Raw genomic sequence first — 20357 nt, 5'->3', positions numbered from 1 at the left:
TTATGTAACCTCCATGTAATCTATTGTCAGCCTCAATAATAAATGACAAAAATAAAACTAAAAAAGGAGTGCAAAAACCCACAGTAACTAACTAGGAACTAAACAAATAAATGCATATGTACACACAGTACAGTGGTTATTGCACATTGTGATTCCAATGTCCTGTGGTTCACTGGGTGCACAGTTGGTTGTGCAGCCTGAGCGCGGCAGGAAGGAAGGACCTGCGGTATCTCTCCTTCACACACCGGGGGTGAAGGAGCCGCTGTTGAAGGAGCTGTGAAGAGCTTCCAGGGCGTCCACCATGGGGTGGGAGGTGTTGCTCACCAGAGACGATAGCTTAGTCATCCTCCTGTCTCCCTCCGCCTCCACCGTGTCCAGCGGACACCCACTGCTGGCCTTCCTGATAAGCTTGTTGGGTGTCTTCCCCTCGGGCCGTCGATATGCTGCTGCCTCAGAAGACCACTCCATACAAAATGTCAGATCCCACAACGAGGTCAAAAAAGCTCCTTATTAGGGCTCCCTTCACTCCAAAGGACCTCCGTCTCCTCAGCAGATGAAGTCTGCTCTGATCCTTCTTATAGAGCAATCAAGCATTGCGTTATTTTCCCTCCATCCCACTGAATATACTGCACATAAAATGAAACCCCAAAAGGAGAGCAGGAGGCAGATTTGGGGCTGGTATGAAGCAGTAACTTAATTCAATTCAATTACTTTTACAGATCAGAATTCACTTCATTTCTTAGAAAAATAGGATACAATGCTGCCATTCGTTTTCTCTAATAGCAAAAAGCAGTTGAGACTGTATGATCATTGTCAGTGTTTGTGATTTTCTGGCATTTTACTGTTTCATTAATTTCGGTCTTTTTACAGTTGTTTTGGTTTTTGCCTCCTTTGTATTTTTCTTTTCCTTGTGATTCCTTCATGTATCTTTGCGGTTGTATTGGTCTTGTCGTACTCCCTTTGTGTCTCTTCATAGCCTTTGCTCCTTGTGTGTTCATTTTGGGTTTCTTGGCATTTTGTGTTGATGAAGGTAAGTGGGCCTTTAATCCCTAAATAAACATGTTGTTACATGTACAAGGCCCAACGAGGACAGATAGCGTTTTAAAAGGGTATGGAGGCCACTCTGAGCGTGACGAGGGTCAAGAGGTTAAAGGTCTATCACGTTACTCACTCATTCTGCCTAAAACAAAGACTTAGTCATCTGGTCTCCTCCATTCACAAGGCCTCCCTACATCCCATCACACATGATGCAAATTAGCCTGTTGTTGTGCTTATTCAGAAACCCTTGACTCTCTCTTGATGACGAGCTAATGAGTAATGGCTCATTGCTCTGGGCTCCAGCTCGTACACTACAAAGCACAGTCAGCGATGGCAAACATTGGTGTAGTTTGAAACTCATGTTTTAAGCTTCAAGAAACTCCTTGAGAACTACAATCGACTTTCATCAAAGCGCTCACCAGAAATTACGCTGCGCCAGAAAAACAAACAAGTAAGAGAAAGGAACAGCCTCATTGTTTTGGAGACCCTTTCCGTAGCAAAGGAGACCCCTCCTCTGATCGAGATGAAGGACCGGGGAGGGTGTAGTCAGCCGGCTACGGATTTCACAATAGTCTCTGCGGTCTGCTGCGCAACTACAAATGCAAACCGCTCTCTCTCTCTGTGGAAACAGTCAGCTGGAGGGGCAGCGTGTGGATGCTCGCCGACCCCCTACTCCCTTTTAAAAGGAGCCCCCGTCTCCACGGTGACTCAAGACAAAAAAGGGGGGCACAGCTGGTCTTTAGCAAACCAAGGGAGAGAGAGAAGGAGGGAGGGAGGGAGGGAGGGAGCGAAGGGAACAGTGAATGAGTGTGTTCAGATGTACAGACTGGACGGAGGGCAAGGGGGGCGTGGGGGGGGGCAACGTAAGCAGCCGCGAACGGGTGTGTTCGGGACGTTGTTTGGGGTTGAGGCTGGGGGGGAGGAGGTACACAAACTCCCTGAGAACAGGAGCTGGTGAGTGGAAGAAAGTGAACACACAGCGCAGGGGGAGCAGTTGCAATCAGACGGCTGCTCATCTGCTCAGAGAGTCAAATTACCTCCAAACACCGAGTGCTGGTGGACCAGAGCTGATCAGATGAGGAGGAGGCTGAGACTGTCAGGGAAAGTAACAACAAGGAGTGAGAAGAGGGGGAGGGGGAGAAGAAGAAGAAGAAGAACGGATCTGTGTACTGAGCTGGGTACTCCAGAGTTGACATGAAGGAACAGTGATCAAAGTGAAGCTTGTTCACCTCAGAGGTAAGAGGATTGTTTTTGAACTTCCATGTCGGCTGTCAATCAAGTGTCTCTCTGTTTTCTTTGGGGTGGGGGAAAAAAAAGCAGTTGTGATTGTCGGCAAGTGAAAAATTCTATTGTTTTCCAGTCTAGAGAATTTCTTTGGTGCTTATTTACACCACCTTAAAGTTCATCCTTCAACATTGTTGTGGTGTTCTTCATTACAGTGAGACTTGGGCAGCGCGTTTTGGTCTCTACGTTCTCTGCTGTCTGTGTGGGAGAAAAAAGGACAAAGAGGAGAACGCAGAGCAGAGAGGGTCACCAGCATAAGTCAGACATTCTTTCAGGATTATTCTGAACGGGGTTTCAGATTTTCAGAAACACAAACACAAATTTACTTTGGAACAAGTGCATTTACATATAGATATTTAATGCACATTTTAGAGACAGTGGAATGTGTTTTCTGAAAATGAAAACAACAAATGCAGTGAACACTGCTTCTGTATAGTATGTCAGGAAATTTGGTTCCTCCTGCACAAGCTGCACTCTTTCAGCAACAAACCACAAAAAACGACTATCAATAGGAAGCTGTCTTGTGTCTTGTAACACACAAATCCGCTTCCTGAGCAAGTTGATAACGTCAACATTTAACGTTATATAACTGAATTAAGATACGGTATTTTTGCTTAATGACAGCCTATTTAACTAGTTTAACTCAGTTGTCTCCATGTCCATGTGTCCATTGACACATAACAGCAGCTGCTCGCATAGTGATAGTGGTATTGTAGCAGCCTATATAATGTTGTGTAGTATAGAACAGGCTACATTATTCTATGCTAATCTAGCTAGCTGAGCATTGTGAAAGTACTTGAACGGTTGCCTAGCGACGGCATGAATCCCCCCGGTAACGTCGCAGGGACTAACGTTAGATCGATCAATAAACCGCCATTAAATTAGCCGCGGATATTTTGTGTTATTCAATTAAACACGTGCGGTGGGATTTTTGCTTCGGGCTTTAACGTTACTTCACGTTACTTTAACGCTACCACGTATTTCCCCAACGCCGTCATTTGTAATTCACAATGCGCTACGTTGACGGACCCACATCTCAAGTGTAAGTCAGTTTGTTATTCCTCCACATGACGTTGGTTAAAACTTCACACAACTTTACGATGCCTTTGAATCCCATATTGAATGGAAAGTATACAAATATTTGATCATAGTTTGTACTATTAATAGTAGCTGCACATTCTCTTAATAAATCAGATATCCATATGAACTGTGGATTAATAATAACCCAGATATACTGTATAACTTTGGTATGACTGATACTGATCTTTGGTCCGTTTTTGTTGAATATGAAAAAAGGTAAACATTCGACTTATTTAGCAAATTAGTGTTGTCCATTCGGAGTTGATCATCTGATGACCGGATGTCTTCAATGTCCCGTCCCTCTGCCATTGCACAGCCTCGACTATAGCATCCGCCTGCGCAGGCTCACACACACACAGCTGCTCCAGTGGTGATGAGGGGCCCGAGCTTTGAAATGCCAGGCCTGAAATATCCTCCCTTGTTTATAATTATATTTAATATGCAGGATGATGGCTGCAGCAGGGCATTAGACACCACGTAGGGCCCTTGGTGTATCCACAAAACGCACCTCTGTCCCACCTAAAGTCATCAGGAGGCTAATTAGGGGTGCTGATACATAATGAGTGAGTGCTCAAAAGAAGCACACACAGTCTGTGGGATGAAGGACATATATGCTTACCAGGCCTGAGGGGTAATTGCTGGGTAGAAGGATAAAATTGCAGGAGCAAAGGGTGGAGCTGAAGATGAAAATAAACCTCTTTATTCCTACATTCGAAGCATATTTTCTCAAGCAAGAGAGCCTGCTGTGTCTTTCAGGTGTGGCTGAGCAAGTTCTTTAAAAGGCAACTCGTCGCATCGCCCCGGGGAACCTGCATTTGGGAGTCAGCATGTCAGAGTTTAAAGAGGAGGCGCTGCGTATTGTTCAGAAGGTGTGGAACAGGCTGCAGGAGCTCCCACAGGCCAGTCGTCTGGAGCTGGGGGGCTTCAGCGTGATCATCTTGTTTGTTGGTGAGTTTTTGCCTAATTAGCTGAAGTACAAGACCAAGATGCATTCACCAAAGACGCTAAAAGATCTGAGGGGGACAGCGGGGACGTTTGATATGTCTCTGTGGGTTTGTCATTAAAGGGGATCCCCTTTTACGTTGAACATTTTCAGTCAACCCCCCTTCTGTCTCTCCTCTCAGCCATGATCCTGTTCTTAATGGTGTTGACCTGCATCCACTGCTGCTGCTGTGGGAAGCAGAAACACCAGACGTCCAGAGTACAGCCGGCCTGAGCATGAGGCAGAGAGCAGACTCCCCCAAGTAAATTCCACCTACGTCCTTTTTCCCATTCTTTCTGTAGCCATTCTGCACACAGTTATAAAATGGAAAATGCCCTTTACCGTTGTTGCACTTCTTGGAGGAGAAGGATGGGAACAAGATGTTTGAATAGTTTCCCCATGTAAATCAGCAGAGGGTCATGACTCATGAAGATTCATCTCAGACCACGACAATGACCTACTGTGTGATGGCCTTTTCCCAACAACCAGTGGATTGAGAAGATACAGTGAGAGAGCTGTCGGACTGACTCTTAATGCCATGTAAATTCACTTGTTTGCTATCCTGTTAATATTCCAGGGATTGTGAAAGAAAGCATAAAAAATGTTTAGATATTCCAACTAGTGTACAAAGCTACTCGCCAGTGTAATAAGACGAAGCGCCCTCTGCTGGCCAGGACCAGAGCTTTTCTTCTGTTGCTAAACGTGCCGATATAAAATATGAGCTGTTCATAGTTCCACATACAATTGTTACAGATGTATTCCTGTTATGTAACATAGTTGTGGCTTTTTTGTCTTTTTTTTACTGCGGCATTGCGATACTGCATTTGTGGATGTAACTGAACTGTTAAAAATGTTTTGATATGTATAAATATAAATATATATGTTTATATATAATACGGAGTTGTGTCTTATTACACGATGGAAAGTCAAAATTTAACTATTTGCTGAAGAATAGCATGATCCCCTCTCTGAGTATTGCACATAATTCCAATTGTTCTGTCTACCATATTAGTGTTGCTCTTAAAGCCACAACTGAAGCATTCCACTAGTGTATGCATACCTTATCACCAGTCAATATTTTGAGTAAACATTAACCAGGAGCCGCTACCTTTACTTTGTACCTCCCACACAAAGGCACTGAAGGTGTCAGCAGAGTTGGATCCATTGGAGTTTCACAGAATGCCTCCAAAGTGCTTAAACTGGTGGTAAACTGTAAGGTTTGGGACAGTTCTGGGGCGGCGAGTGGTTCAGAAGCGGAGCTGAAGACACGTTTTGTCACACACAGTATACCGCGAGAGGATCACTTAGCGGGACATGGCCGCGGAGGGGTGAGTTCCTGAACAGGAATGTGTTTGTGTCGACCTTCTAAAGACTTCTATGGCGCAGACTCATAGATCACCTCAGCTTTAAAAAGGCTTCAGAGCTTAGATATATTATCGACAGCATACAATCTGGGTTCTGTAACAGCCTTTTTAGTGTAAACTGATGGCTTACTTATCTCATCAATCTAAGATCCGGACAGCCCATCTGAGCTATTATTTTGGTTTTGCTTTGGTGCAGTGTTTCAGAGCAACAGAAACCCACGGGTTCCCCTGACGACTGGGTAGAATGGTTCCTCCACCGGCTGCATCAGGAGCCGTGGGCGCTGGGCGGTGTTGTGGTCATAGGAGTGTTTGTGCTGGGAATTCTGTGTCTGGCTGCCTTCGCCCTGCTATACGGATGCTGCTGCATCCCACAGCAAGAGGACCCCAAGAAGAAGAAGACATCGAGGGACGGGGTGATCTAGATGGTTGTGAAGAGACCTGATTGGTACTTTACTGATCGATGACGTGATGGAGGATTTGCCCAAATGTAGCTGTCCACATTTGTCTTTTTTAGAGATGTGTAGGAAATTGGACCGTCTTTACATAATACTGAATGATGTGTCAGGCGATGTATCAAAATGGTCCCAATTTAACAAAATACAATACTTTTTTATCAAATGTCTTTTTTAATATAATTCACTGTTCGACTTATAGCACTTGATATGAATCTACCCATAATCATTCTCAGTCAAACACTTGTTCAGAATCTGCGATTGTTTTTCTTTGTTTTGTATTTGCCTTTACACTTTAAGAATTTAAAATAACCTTCAGGAACGTTAGAAAATGCATACAATCACAGATTACACAGTCAGGTCCACGATGTTCCCATAGTTAACGCCTGCTTCACCAAAATGCTGCTGTAACAACAAAGGTTGTAAAACAGCACACTCAACCATCAAATCGGTGTCTGCATTGTTTTTTGACGAGATATCAGGAGTCATTCAAACATTCTGAAAGACCAAAGTGAAGCAGGATGTATGCATGTTGGTGTTTTTTAATATGTAACAAAACTGCACCTCAAATTACAAAGGAGTTTTATCCTTAGCGGTAGCACGGTCGCTACTGGCAACACATATTGAGAAAATAAATGATTATTGTTTTGCAACAACTTTTAACAGAGGCAGCAGGGAGCAATGGAAATTTAATAAAAAAAATAAAATAACCAAACAAAGATGCATGTGATTTCACTTTTATTTGAAGTATTTTCAAATAACTTTGGTTATAATAATTTTGGTAATAAATGTTTCCTGATTCCTGATTTTAAGTCACAAACTGGTGTTCTGTGTCGCAACACAAACACGAGGACTACATTTCCCAGTGCCGCGACGTCTCCTACGCGGTGCAATGTGACTGACGTATTTACTATGCGACCAGGGGTTTATGCGACGCATAAGGCGACACGGCAATGGCGAGCGGTAAAAAGAGCGCTCTGCTTTCCTCTTTGGCAGACTATGGGGACGATTCAGAGCCCGACTCCGACCCCGAATCCGAAGGAACAGGTATACTATAATGAATGTATTAGTTTTGTTGGGCTTATGTCGGTGTATGTTAGCCAGTGCTAGTCTTCCGCCGGATTCCATGTGGAAGCTAACGTTAGCTTGTAGCTAATTAGCTAACAGTTACCGTAAGTGAGTTTACATTAAAAAGTGTCAAATATATTCAAGATGTGTTCGTGAACCAAAAAAACACCAACAACGAGCATTAGCATAATACAAAGTAATTTCCATAAGCTCTCGTTGTTTTCAAATGTTACCTGTTACCCATCATATAAAAATAACTGAAAAAAGTGAAGCTCGCAACAATAGAAGTATTTTGATTTTCTCTAAACTTACTAACGTTGGTTTCACTTCTCCGCCCCAACGTTTAACAGAGGGTGTAATGTTGTGATTAATTTATTATAATATCAGATATATTTTGAAATTGGGCATGGTTGTGTCTCCTCGTAGCCCTGACGCTCTGCATTGTGTGTGATGAGCCTTTGCCTCTGTGACTCTGTCCATCAGGGGGACATGTCTCTGGCCTGGTGTACAGCTACGGCGATGATGACCTGAACCGAACCGAGGGTGCGGAGATTATTGTGTCTGGAGATGAAGAAAGCAGAGAGAGCCACTCGGTCAGTACTTGTTGGATTCCACTGAAATTTTGGTTGAACATTTTGAAGTTAGAAAACGAGCAGAGCACATGTTAACTTTAGTCTTCACTGTACACAGAGAAATGAAAAACCCCAGAGGATCGCACCATGTATGTTTCCTTCTGGTGCTACGTCCTTTTCAGTATCAGACTTGTTTCAGTAAAGAATATATAATATAATAATATATAACGTCAGCTCACCCCTTTACCTTAAATATAGTTGGTACTAGTACTGCAAAACACCTTAAAATAAGTCGTTTTTTGTATGGTAGTCTTTACTTTAATAACAAGGGCTATACATGTGATTCAAATACATTTTTTTGTTTAATATTGAGATTTTGATAAATTTATTAAACTCTCTTTAAATGTTTTGGTCTAACCAAAAGCAGCAGTGGCGATGCACGGGGCAATAAAGTCTATGATAAATAAGTAAACAAACCAACGACTTCCACACACAAAGACGTAACTCTCTAGGTCGTCTTCGACAAAAACACGTTACTCCACCTGTTGTTCTGGTGCTGAATTTCTCTGCAACACACGCAAGACTTTTAGAACCATGAATTGAAACGAGTGCGTCGACGCAACGACGCAGAAGCATGCGCCAGCCTTAAAATTTAATCAATAATCCAAATTCAAACAAAATCGTCACCTAACTAGAGGTCACCTAACATCTTTAAATACCTATAGAGTCCATTGATATATATTCTTTTTTTTAAATCTGCAATTATTTCTAGTCGAGTAATGTAAATGTAGCTCAAATACCTCGTTTACATTGGTTACAGCTTCTTAAATGTAAGCTTTACTGTGTTTATCATTTTAATTTGTATGTTTTAAGGTTTCACACTCAACAAATCCGTACACTCCTTTAAGGACATTGGACCCATATTTAATTTTAGATTTACTTAAATTGTAACTCATATGCTACTTGTATATGTGTTTGTACTGTACATGTACAATACGTGTAGGTTAATTATAACATGGTTGATATGCGCAAAGAACCATGTGCTTTCTCTGCATGCCTGAAAGCAGCAGAGACCAAGATATCCTGAACTTTGGTCACAATGATGGGGTCAAGCTCCAAAAACACAGGCTGCTCCCTCACACTTCTCATCACTAGCATCTTATGTTGTTGGATCGGAGGGACTCCTAGTTACCCACTACAGTCGAACCTCTTCAAGTTGGTTACGCAGACCTGCTGCCTAAAATGCGAGGTCTCAAGTCAAAGCCAAGATGGCCGCCTTGACGTCATCACTGTTATTTTTCACTACCACTACCAAGTGTAATTGGCACATTTTGTTATTATTGAGCAATCCAAATGAACATTTTTGCCTTTTGGGAAATGCCAGAAAGGCATCAAATACCCAAATGTTTGTAATGTTCCTTTACCAAAGTCTGTGGTTGTAGAATTAGTATTAGCAGCATGCACCACCCTCTCTACCACTTACTGCAGGGACAGCAGGCTCATCCAGCTGTGCTGTACTATACACCTGGTCTTTTTACTGTGTGTTTTTGCTTGCGTGTTTGAGAAAAATGCTGCTGTGGTGAAAAAATGTCCGTGCAGTGTTAACCTTCTGCATCTTTTATTTTTTATAGGAGATGGAGGACTCCGACGAGGGGAGGGACGTAGAAGACGTTGAGGTATTTGAGGAAGAACCTAATTTGTTCTGTAACCAATCAAAATGGAGGTTGCTATTAAGCAGCACGCTCACCAGGTGGTGCTGTGGGTTTATGTATCTCAGGACTGATATCAGATGTGGGTAATGCCGCGGTGTGTGTGGATGGGGATGGGTGTGTGTTTCCTCCTTGCAACGGTTGGTGTTGGTCAGTGAGGTGAGTCACAAAACCAACAAGCAGAAACGATACAAGTCAACGTCTGCTGCGTGGTCGGCTCTTAAATGTGTCTCTTGTTGTTTTATTCCAGATTTTCTTGGGGGTGGGGGTGGCGTGCAACCCTTGTTCAATGGTAGGGGACACACTGACCTGTTTGGGTAAAAGTGAAAAATCCAGAGGACTCTAGGAGGGCTGAGAAATATGCTCCTGAAATCCAAGCTTTCTCGAATCCATGGCGCCATCATGCCGTAAATGAGTTTACGCTTTAATGCTGCTGATAAGCTCAGCTGCTAAAACTTGATGTCATCGCGGGCCTGTTAACTTAGTCGACGTTGAACTCAAAGCTGTAGGTTCAGCTTATAATTAGGAAATAAATGCATGTTTAAAGGAAGAGCTGTTGGTCAGACCCCACGTTTCCCATGAAGCAGCTGGGCAGCATCGTTTAAAATTAGCCTCTCCTTCCAAATCCCACTCAATGGGAGGGCGGTTGTACCTTTCCGTAGGCACTTGCTTAGAGTGGTTCCAGTAGAATATATTCTTACTGTGATTAGTGTCAGTTATTGTTACGGTTTGTCTCGACTCCAGTGGAACCACATTTTTTGTTGCAGTGAAATTGGGACCAAAAGCTTCTTTTGTAAGTCCCAATTAAGGAATCAGACTTAGTTACAGTTTTGTCATTTTTAGGCTGAAATATTTTTGTCACGTATGTTATGATGAGAAACTTTAGTTTACAGGGGAAGCGAGTTATCGCTGACATGGGTTTGTGTTGGTTAAGGCAGTGCTGCAGTCCAACAGCAGACTGTGACCTCCTGACCTTGTGAAGGACGGCAAACTGGAAAAAAACTTCACATGTCAATCAGTGAACCGCAGAATATCTTATTGGCTCGTTCTCAAACAGCAGGTGCCATTTATTAAAAAAAAGTTTGGTTGGTTTGGATTTCTGCTAATGGGGTCTGCTGTCCTCCTCTTCCTCCTCCTCCTTGTGATCAGGTCAATTTCACGACAATTCTGTGTCCCTTTCCAGTGCCGATGAGATACCCGTGAATTCCTGCACTGTTCTTGTGCTGAACCTGTGTTTTGCTCACAGAGCTGGCACAACAGGCGGCATATTTCAGTGGCTGTTCCTCCTCCTCCACCTCCTCCTGGCCAGCTCAGGCATTCATTGGAAACAGTCTAGATTTACTCTCCTGGTTTCTGTAGAAGCGATTCTTCATGTCTGCTTCCATTCAGCGCAGTCTGTTGCATTCAGCATCTGTGATTTGTAGGTTTCATGTACTTCTGGAATGAGCGTTTGTCTCCAAATGTCTCACAAAAACGGCCAGTTCTCACCAGCCCACATGTAATCCACAGAATCCATGCTGGGAACGTTTAATTATACATTTTAGTGTTGTTGATTTGATCCCATTCGTTCTGTTTTAATATTCCACTTATCTCTGTCTATCTCACTCTTTTTCCTTCTCTCTGTCTTTTCTTTAACAGATCCCAGAAGTAGAAAGAAAGGACCCCAATGAGCTAGTTGGTGAGCTCTCACACACACACACACACACACACACACACACACACACACACACACACACACACACACACACACACACACACACACACACACACAGTTTGAGTCTCGATAAAGCCTGATTGGTCATGTTGGTCTTGTAGGCTGAACACCATTAAAACGACACCAATGGGCCCCACTGTTGCTCAGGCACATGGGGCCCTTCACTGAAATGAAACGAGGCAGGTCTTGAACAGTCTTTTGTACCAAAATACCTCAGAAAACTTAGGGCCCAGAGGCTGGTTGCGCGGGTCTGTTGCTTAGCAACTACAACCAGCCAAGTGTAGTTGAGGAGTGCATTCGTGCGAGTCCAGCCCCTGGGGCATGAAATCTTTTGTCTGATTGTGGACTGTCAGCAGGTTTTACACACCAAATACCAAAATGAGTCATCAACAGGCTGTTTTTATCTGGAAATCTGTTCCTCTTTCAAACACTGTTACTACGACTTGCTGCTTGTCCTGGAGTCACCTTCATGTCAGCAATGATGTGATTAAGAATTATCTGATTTATTAACTGTAGGCCATGTGATCATATATTATTTTGGCTAGTATGATTTGTCATTGACAACAAAACAACCCATAAATAATCAACCATTTGGATCAGTATGCAGGCTTATAAAACAAAAGTAGCGTCTGTGTCGGTGGGTGTTGGTGCGCTGAGCGCATGAATCACTCACAGGGCGAGTCCTGAAAGCCTCTTTGTCCGCTGGCTGACAGGCGGGTGACGGCCCAGCGCGCTGGCAGCGGTGAGTAACGGCTGACCCGTACAGGTGGTGCAGGTGGGCATCAGATCCGGACCGGGTATGAGTGATGCAGGGAGCAGCTTTCCGCATACTGAGAAACGCCACCAACGGCTCACGCTGCAAAATAACACCCTAAAACTACACCTGTGGAGACGTGTAGCCATGCAGGGGCTGAGCTGATAAGAACAATCCACATTATAGGAGTGCTTAATGACCCTCGTAAAGAAAGGGTTTTATTCTGAGAGGAAATGCCTCGTGGCTTTTTATTGCGCCATTGGCTGCTTGGATGTTCTGAAAGTATATTTTAGCTGTTTTCAGCTCGTCATGCTGCAGCTCCTCCCTGTCGCCTGTCAGTAAATGTCACGGCCCGGGGGGGGGGCTGAAGATGCGTCTTTGTCCGCTCACTGGAGACATTGTCCGTCTGTCCGAAAGCGCCCTCTGGGGCACAGACTGTGACTTTCCGGTCTTTTTTTTTTTTTGGAACAGATGGTAATCATCTTTTCTGTCTGCTCATCGCTGCTCTCAGCTGCTTTGATTTATAAACGCGCGCACACACTGTGATTTATTCACTATTCCTATGCTCACGTGGAGTTTATTTGGTGTTTTGCATTAGTTTGTCCAACGAGGGCCTTCAATTTTTGACTTAAGTCTCCCAACTGTAGACCCCCCCGCCCCCACTCGTTGCAGCCACAGTGTGCAATTGTCTGTGAGAGTTTGATGGGATACCAAGCTAACACCTTTCATCGTTGAAGGCTTTAGAATATTAGTTTTTTCAAAGAGGTTGCTTAAACTGCTTAAACACCGTGCGTCTCCATGTAACTGTGTAGCTGATCATTGTCTTCTGCAGTCAGAAAGAAAGTGAAAAACCTGCCTGCGAAGAAACATTTCTGCTCAATGGGTCTCGCTGAAAAAAAGGCAACGCCCTGCTTCCCGCAAAGCGTAGACCGTGTCAGCCGTGAAGCAAATGGAAGGTGTGGGCGGCGTGCAGGAGAGTCACTGAACCCGTCCTCGGGGAAAGCGTCGGACTGAAAACTGAGAGAGAAACAGTCAGCTAACTAAGTGTAAATGCACTTTTTAATTTTCTGTTAAAATCCTTTTTGTTACTTTATAAATCAGCCACATTCCTCAACTGGAACAAAGTAAACGCACATACTAATTGCTCTAGAGATTCGGGCATGTCGGAGCGAGCAGTTTAATAGAGCCCTCCTATTTATTCACTCCCAAGACCGAAGGGGCATTGTGGGTACGACTCACTCGCTACAGTATGAGCTGTTACACTGCATAGGGGTGATTTTGAATTAGTTCTTACAGAAAGGTACATTGGACTTTTTATTTTACATAAGGTCCGTATCGGTCATCAAGTATTGGTCAAACGGCTCTCGTCCATTCCACAGATTCCTGACACTCTAAATGTGAGAGTCCTGGACTGGAATGTTGGGGGGGGGGGGGGGGGATAAATTGTCTAACATGGCCAAGTTAAAAGACAAAAAAATGATCTCGTACCCCGTCAAGTTTCAACTCGCTGTTGATCTTGAGCTGAACATCAGCAGGCACACACGCACATTTTGGGAGCGTGATTGACGGCCTCTGAGCGACTGTATGTGTCTGATTGGGATGTGCGGTGACACTGAAGAATGCGATCGCCTGCAGTCAGAGAAAGCAGAGCGAGGCAAGTCGAGCAGAGGGAGCAAAACAAGGCACGGGTACAAAGGGAGGAGAGGGGAGCCTCCCTTCTCCTCACAAGCCCGAACAGCTGCCACTCCCTGAACGCGCACTCCTCACAACACATAAAACCACTGGTACATGCACAGGGTTGAAAGGATGCTCAGCGAAGCCCCTGTTTGTTTGTTCTAACTTCAATTTATTCCCCTCAAACGCACAAAAAACGGTTTCACATGTGCAACAACCCCACACTGCGTACTGATGTTTTGTCTTGGTATCTTCTCGCCAGCTCTCTTCTCAGAGAAGGTGAGGAACATGTCCCCCGACAAGATCCGGATCCCCCCCGAGCCCCCCGGACGCTGCTCCAGCCAGCTACAGGTAGCCGCGCCTCCACGTCGCCCCTTTCACTCCTCTTTCCTGTGCTACACCACCCTCGCTGCCTGTCGCCTACCAAAGGCCGGCCGGGGTTTGTGGGTATTTTGAGCGAGCTTGCTGGACGAGTGCCGTTCTTTAACGTGTCTGCAGGCTTATTTGTGCTGGAGAAAGACTTTCCAGGTAGTGAATTTATGGCCCCAGAGGCTGGACGTCCCTGGTTGGTTTCCAGAGTTTAGTTTTAAGTTCACAGCGCCTGAGCCTTCCCGGTGTCGACGCCCCCCAAAATGAGCTGTTCTCCACGCCGAGTCAGCAATTGAAGTTTTACCTTCACTTCCCCACAAATACATTCTGGTGGCAACATGAATTCCAAAACACTCCCCAGTAACTGGAGCACGCGGCGTCATTGGTCACGGAAAAGGCTCCTGTTCCTCCACAAGGAGCGGAGGCAGGTCGGGACACACGGCTGACTAAATCCCCGCCGAGGCAGAACACTCCCCCACCCATGTGATGAGCACCTAATGACTCGCCTTCAGCCGGGCTGGGTATGCCGCCCCGGGCGCACACGTGTGCTTCCAGTGTGTGCTGCGGGTTTTATTAAACCTTTTTTTGAGCAAACCAGCGCGCAGGCTACTAAAGGCTTTGCGCGACCTTGAAAAGTAGACGTGACGTGACAGCCAAACAGCGCGGGGCGGTACAGGGGGAGAGGTGGGTCGACAAAGCCAGTTCCCTTCCCAGCGAGAACTCCAGGAATCTTGAATTTAGACATTGATTGAGAGCTGCTTCCTTTATTGAAGAGCAAGAAGCAGAATATTTCTCACTGAAGTTCAAAGCCCGGAAAATGATGCTTGTGTTTAAACTCCATATCACAATCGCAGTGGTGGAAGATTACAAAGATTATGAACAAAATCACTTTGTTTTATGACGTCAGTTTTCAGATCGGATGATTGCGGAGCAGTGATAGCGTCTCCTTCCCGTCCTCCCATTTGGTCCCGTGTTGGCTACACCGGCCAGCTCCTTGTGGCTCAGTTGAACCTGGCCGTCAAATATTTCCCCAAAGCGATCAGAAACTTCCCACACAATGGCTCCATTCACACTGCCTGTCGCTCCACCTGTGTAGTTTAGTTTATTCGGTGACACTGAGCCAGGGGGAGTTCGGGGGAAGCTGTGTTGATGACATCTGCTGCTTGTGCCCGTCTTTTGTTGATGTTTTGTTATTTTTGCAACAGGACAAGATCCACAAGCTGTACGAGAGGAAGCTGCAGGGAGATTTTGACACAAACAACCACATCCAGAAAAAGAAAGAGTTTAGAAACCCAAGGTATGCATCAAAACACACACACACACACTGCCAGTAACGCTTTCTTGTGTCAACATGGTCTTTGTCTTTTTGTGTGTCTTGTAGCATTTACGAGAAGCTCATTCAGTTCTGCAGCATAGATGAACTTGGGACGAACTACCCGAAGGACATGTTTGATCCTCACGGCTGGTCAGAGGACTCTTACTATGAAGCTCTCGGTAAGCTGCTTTTAGCTTTGCCTCACACCTCGGCGTGCCGAGAACTCGACAAACAAGCGTGCGTGTGTTGTCCTTCCAGCCAAAGCCCAGAAAGTGGAGATGGACAAACTGGAGAAAGCCAAGAAGGAGCGGACCAAGGTGAGTCTGAAAATCAAAACAAAGAAACGCAAAAGAGAAGAAGAAAGAAAAAAAAAAAAAAAGCTGTCGGATCTCTTCTGTTGCGTCGGAGGGCAAGTCCCCACCCGCTGCACCTAATTTCTACTTAACGTCCTCCATCAGACGCACGCAGAAAACTGCATTGCCAAGTTCAGCTCCCGTCACTGCAGCTCGGGCCCAAACCCGGTACGTCTTAACAGCTGAGCCGTGCCCATGCCTGTTTTTCACTGTTTTTCTGACGCGATGCACTTTCCAAAAACACACACACACACAAGTGCGTGTGAAAGAGTGTGTCTTTCTTTGCCAGCTATTTCTGCTGTTGGTTGTACCGCTGAATAATCCCTCTGAGGGGAAACGCGCTGCTACGATCAGCAGCATCATTCCAGCAGCTGCGCCTTAGTTTAGAAACTCAACTCAATGAGCACGCAGTCTACTGAGGCTGCTTCCGTATTCTCTACTGTGAAGTGTCAGCGCTACAAAGGAGGGAGATTGTTGGTGTTACAATGACCCGGAGGGATTGATCCCCCCCCCTCCTTCCTTTTGTTTTGACCAACAGCAACAGGTTGTGGTTGTAGGTTAGAAACCGGTTCACATCCAGCAGAGCCAGGAAAAGGAAATCAGCCGTCTAACGTCCTGTGCGTTTTCACAGATTGAGTTTGTCACAGGGACCAAGAAGGGCACCGTGGCCTCCAGCTCAGCAGCCTCCACCACCAGCAGCGCCGCCACCACCACGGCCTCAGGTACACGTCCGCCTCACGGATTCTGCTCGCCCCAGAAATGCACCGCGCTCCATCCAATGACCTGGCAACTGTGTCACTACCAAGTGGTTTTTCAAATCCGGCGAGCGCGACTATTCAGGACCGGGCGAGCTCTGTGTGCCATTTCCGTCTGCGTCCCCTTGGTGACGCGCTTCCGATCTGGCACCTGGCCGCCGGTTTTGATAACGGTTTGACGCCCGGAGGCACGGCAAAGTGAGGAGATACAGGCGCAGGGCAGGCGCGTCTCGTGAACATTGAGTTTCTTTTTCAGGAAAACGTGATTTTGTTGTTTTTCATTATTTATATAAATGTCACTTCATAATTGTAACTCTGTCCATAACAAGCATGTTTGCTGGCTAGCGGTCTTATCCAGGCTTCCTTGATTTTTGCGTTGCTTTGTTTCCCGCCCCCCATTGACCCGATGCTAAGCCCCGCTTCTGCTCCTTCAATCCCGCAGAGCTCACAAACTGCACTCCCTGCAGAAATATTATCTTAATGTTAGAAGTAAGCAATTTCAAGCAAAGAGTAGCTGACAGAAAAGTCCACAATATGCGTTTAAAGGACATTTCCAGGATGTCAAATGCATTGAGCTGCAAAATGAAAGGTGAACCCCTGCATCGCCTCGCTATCGAGACGCTTTTCCTGTAAAGCAGACTAAATCTTGATTCATTGTTCCAGTCATTAAAACGCTAAAGCAGCATGTGTCCAAATTTAGTACACTTTCAGTAGCTGGCATAGCATAGAGGTGCTAATGCTAATTATGCATGTGCAGGCTTACTCTCCTGAGCTGGCAGATTAAGCTATGTGATAATTAACCAATCTGCATTTAAGGGGCGGGACTTGGCAACTGTCAATTCAAGACTCTCCCAAAGTGACATCCGGTCTTTCCCCATCGTGGCGCTCTCACAGCTTTAATCACTGTGTTTGTTATCTGCAGAGGCCCAGAAGAGGAAGAGCAAGTGGGACTCTGCCATCCCCGTGACCCTGGCGCAGCCCACCCTCGTCACAACCACTTCCACCCTGCCTGCCGTCGTCTCCGTGACGACCACCGCCAGCGGCACCAAGACCACTGTCATCTCGGCGGTGGGCACCATCCTAAAGAAGGCGAAGCAGTGATGCATCCGTATCTGTCAGTGTGTATGAGTGAGCGTCCTTCAGGGAAGCTGCAAGACCTGCGTGCGTGTAAATATATATATATATATATATATGTGTGTGTGTGAAAGGAAGCAGAGAGAGCGTGAACAAACGAGTGGACTCTTAAAACCAACTTACAAATTCCCTCTGCTACACTTAGATTGATCTAGAGACTTCACTGCCATCTATCTGGGATCTGATGGAGGCAAATCAACATTTGGCTGAAGAATCTCGTAGATCCTCTGAAAGCCAGTGTGTTGCGTGCAGATCTCATGCTAATAAAACATTCATTACTTTTTTTTGTAAATGTTTATGTTGCCAACAGCTGTCAGTTTTTTGAAGAAAGCACTGTTGCAATGATCTATTTTTCCATCCATAGTTTTGGTGTAGCATTTACACACACCTTGCAGTAGTTGTGTGTTGTAGGGTCGACAAGTGCATCATTTGTTCCATCATTGTCAAATTGACTACACGGTAACATTTTTTTTATGATTGTACATATGTATTGGTGATAAGTTGAATAAATGAATCGCATGTCTTTTTAATTGAATTACTGTTTTTGTTGTGTCTTTTTCTCTCGTTACAACTTGCAGACTGAACTCACTTTACCTGAAAGGGAAGCGAATGGACTGTTTGCAGGCAGAACGGAGAATCTCTCCAGCTCTCAAACAGACACACACAGTTTCTCTTTTTCTCTCGGGGAATGCATGTGTGTGTGCCAGGGGGAGCTTTGTTCTTCCTCCCCTCAGTCTCCACATGGGACTTCTATCTGGAGGAGGGGTGCAGTAAGGGGTTGGCGTACTTCTAAAGTCCCACTAGGGTTAAAGTCTACAGTGTGAGAAGGCCACCCTCCCCCACCCTCTTCGATCTTGACCTTTCTGTTTACTGTTCCGAGCCACAAATATTTATTCACAACCTTTTCACACTGAAATAGGGAATGTGTGCACAGTGTTTTGACTTGATACAAAGAAGTATGCAAAAATGATTTGCCTGTGCTCACATTGTTTTGTATTTAAAACCTTCTGTATTCATGTTGATGTCATAGAAAAATATACAACAGCTGCCATGAAGCGTGTTCTTCTCAAAGTTAAAAAAAAAAAAAACGTTGAAGGTGAACGTTACAAAAATATTCTCTAGTGAGATCTGGGTGTGGTGCTCGACCCTAAAGTGTTAATGCAGGTTAAAGAATTGTGAAAAGATTGTGGCGCCGCCCTGGACAACCGATGACTTCCAGTTGAATCATCACATCTGGCCTCTGAGCCATCGCAGAACTAATACATTCGGTACAGAAGATGAACGAAATGCCCGTGGTGTTGCTTCTTGACATGTTTCTGCAGAGCCCGGCATTCAAACCCAGAACTAGAAAAATGCAGCTCCACTTAGTCTGTTCCATGTGTTATGCTTATATATCCCATTAATGTTTTAATTCAGGATTATATTATTATATATTAATATATTATATATATTACAATATTTTACAATTTCTCTGCAAATGTCCCCTTTTCTCCACAAATCGAAGTGGCCTCGTTTCCGTGTAGTATTCCAACCTCATAAGGTGAGTTGTGTAAAGTCAAGGCTGTGAGCAACAAATGCAGGATGTTCTTTGAAGGAATGCTATCGGGGTGATTCACCGTTACGAAACCCGCAACACTGCAAGCGCGCGCGTGTGTGCCTGTGTTCCGGTGCGCGCGCGCACACCTTGCAGGTGAGCGCGGGAGACGCAGCCAATGAACAAATTGTACTAAACAGGTCACGACTTTTCCCTCAGCCGTCACACTGACTCCTTTTTCTCACGTAGTACTTAATTAAAGCAGAATACGGTGTCCGTGATATCGTTAAGCCCCAGATACAAAATATCAAACATGAGCGTGTTATTTGTCAATAACATGTTATGTTGCTTTAGGCCTGATTAGCTTCAGCTATTAGCATTGACAGAATGGCATTTCTGTTAGCTATTCCATGTAATGCTACTACAGTATTTTAACCGGGTCATATAAAGCGTACTTGGTATATTATTCTTTCCCGCGTAAAACAACGTGAACCGTCGCGCTTTCATCTTTGTTCTGATTCGCAAACAGATGTTTCACTTATTGTTACTGTTACTGTTGTCCGTGTTGCTCTTTTCTGTCTCTCTGCGATGTGACAGATTTATTGGAGCATAAAAGGAGTCTCCGTCAGACGCACTGAATGACGTCACTGATCCAAAAACTGCGGGTTTTCTCCTGTAAACTGGTGACAAGTTGGGCTCCGACCGGACTCGGTTTGGGGAGACTTGCTCTACAGGATTTAACTTCGATTCAAGAAAACATACGATTCTTCCGATTCTTCTTCCTCTTGAATTCCAGACGCCTTCTTTTGAGCTGATGACGTCATTTCACCTCTTTATCACCTTGTTTACGGTAGGTGACGTCATGGTAGGCAGGTATTTTGCTAAATATGCCATAGCCGTGATACCCCGTGGTCATAGTTTTAGGCTACTGTATGTGCACGAATGAATAATTTCATTTCACATTTTACATTTAATAAGCTTTCCACTTTTTACCTTTAAATTGAGTTTTTAGTACAGTAATGGTATAAATGTGAGCGACCACTGTCTCATGTTGGCTCTCCATGATGTCCCAGGTCGTCCCAAGTTAATTCATTCACTATATCATCTGGGTTGAAGATAAAAGCCATACATTTAAAGCAGTCCCATATTTTATATTGAAACTAAAAGCCATTTAATTAAAATTGTTTAAGGGCCGTGTGCAAACAT

At 44.8% G+C, this 20357-nt stretch overlaps 1 protein-coding gene and 1 long non-coding RNA gene across 3 annotated transcripts; both read left to right on the top strand.

Annotated features, from left to right (window-relative positions):
- The first annotated feature begins 1859 nt into the window (after positions 1–1859).
- Positions 1860–5278, top strand: LOC144407954 (uncharacterized). Its single transcript, XR_013467679.1, has 4 exons — positions 1860–2274; positions 4159–4350; positions 4527–4646; positions 4795–5278. It is a non-coding gene; the product is annotated as an uncharacterized LOC144407954 (long non-coding RNA).
- A 1045-nt stretch (positions 5279–6323) lies between these two features.
- On the top strand, positions 6324–18152 carry sap30bp (SAP30 binding protein). Of its 2 annotated transcripts, XM_040177574.2 has the most exons (11): positions 6324–7247; positions 7752–7861; positions 9472–9516; positions 11188–11227; positions 13954–14042; positions 15266–15357; positions 15442–15554; positions 15634–15692; positions 15834–15896; positions 16360–16450; positions 17406–18152. In XM_040177574.2, the coding sequence occupies exons 1-11, from the start codon at positions 7154–7156 to the stop codon at positions 17582–17584; spliced, it is 975 nt and encodes a 324-aa protein (XP_040033508.2). In that variant the 5' UTR covers positions 6324–7153; the 3' UTR covers positions 17585–18152. The 2 variants fall into 2 exon arrangements, with proteins under 2 accessions (XP_040033508.2, XP_040033509.2); XM_040177575.2 differs by lacking the exon at positions 15834–15896 and having other exon boundaries at positions 7061–7247.
- The last annotated feature ends 2205 nt before the right edge of the window (positions 18153–20357 follow it).

Source organism: Gasterosteus aculeatus, chromosome 5, assembly GCF_964276395.1.
Source record: "Gasterosteus aculeatus chromosome 5, fGasAcu3.hap1.1, whole genome shotgun sequence".
NCBI classification, from domain to species: Eukaryota; Metazoa; Chordata; class Actinopteri; order Perciformes; family Gasterosteidae; genus Gasterosteus; species Gasterosteus aculeatus.
The sequence above is the reverse complement of the archived record's forward strand: the minus strand, read 5'-3'. Positions and strand labels throughout refer to the sequence as shown.

Bases quoted from the DNA above. Each gene is read 5' to 3' on its own strand.
- sap30bp (XM_040177574.2), top strand. From the start codon at position 7,154: ATGGCGAGCGGTAAAAAGAGCGCTCTGCTTTCCTCTTTGGCAGACTAT. The intron at 7,862-9,471 runs GTCAGTACTTGT...TATTTTTTATAG, and splicing joins AAAGCAGAGAGAGCCACTCG to GAGATGGAGGACTCCGACGA. The intron at 11,228-13,953 runs GTGAGCTCTCAC...TCTTCTCGCCAG, and splicing joins GGACCCCAATGAGCTAGTTG to CTCTCTTCTCAGAGAAGGTG.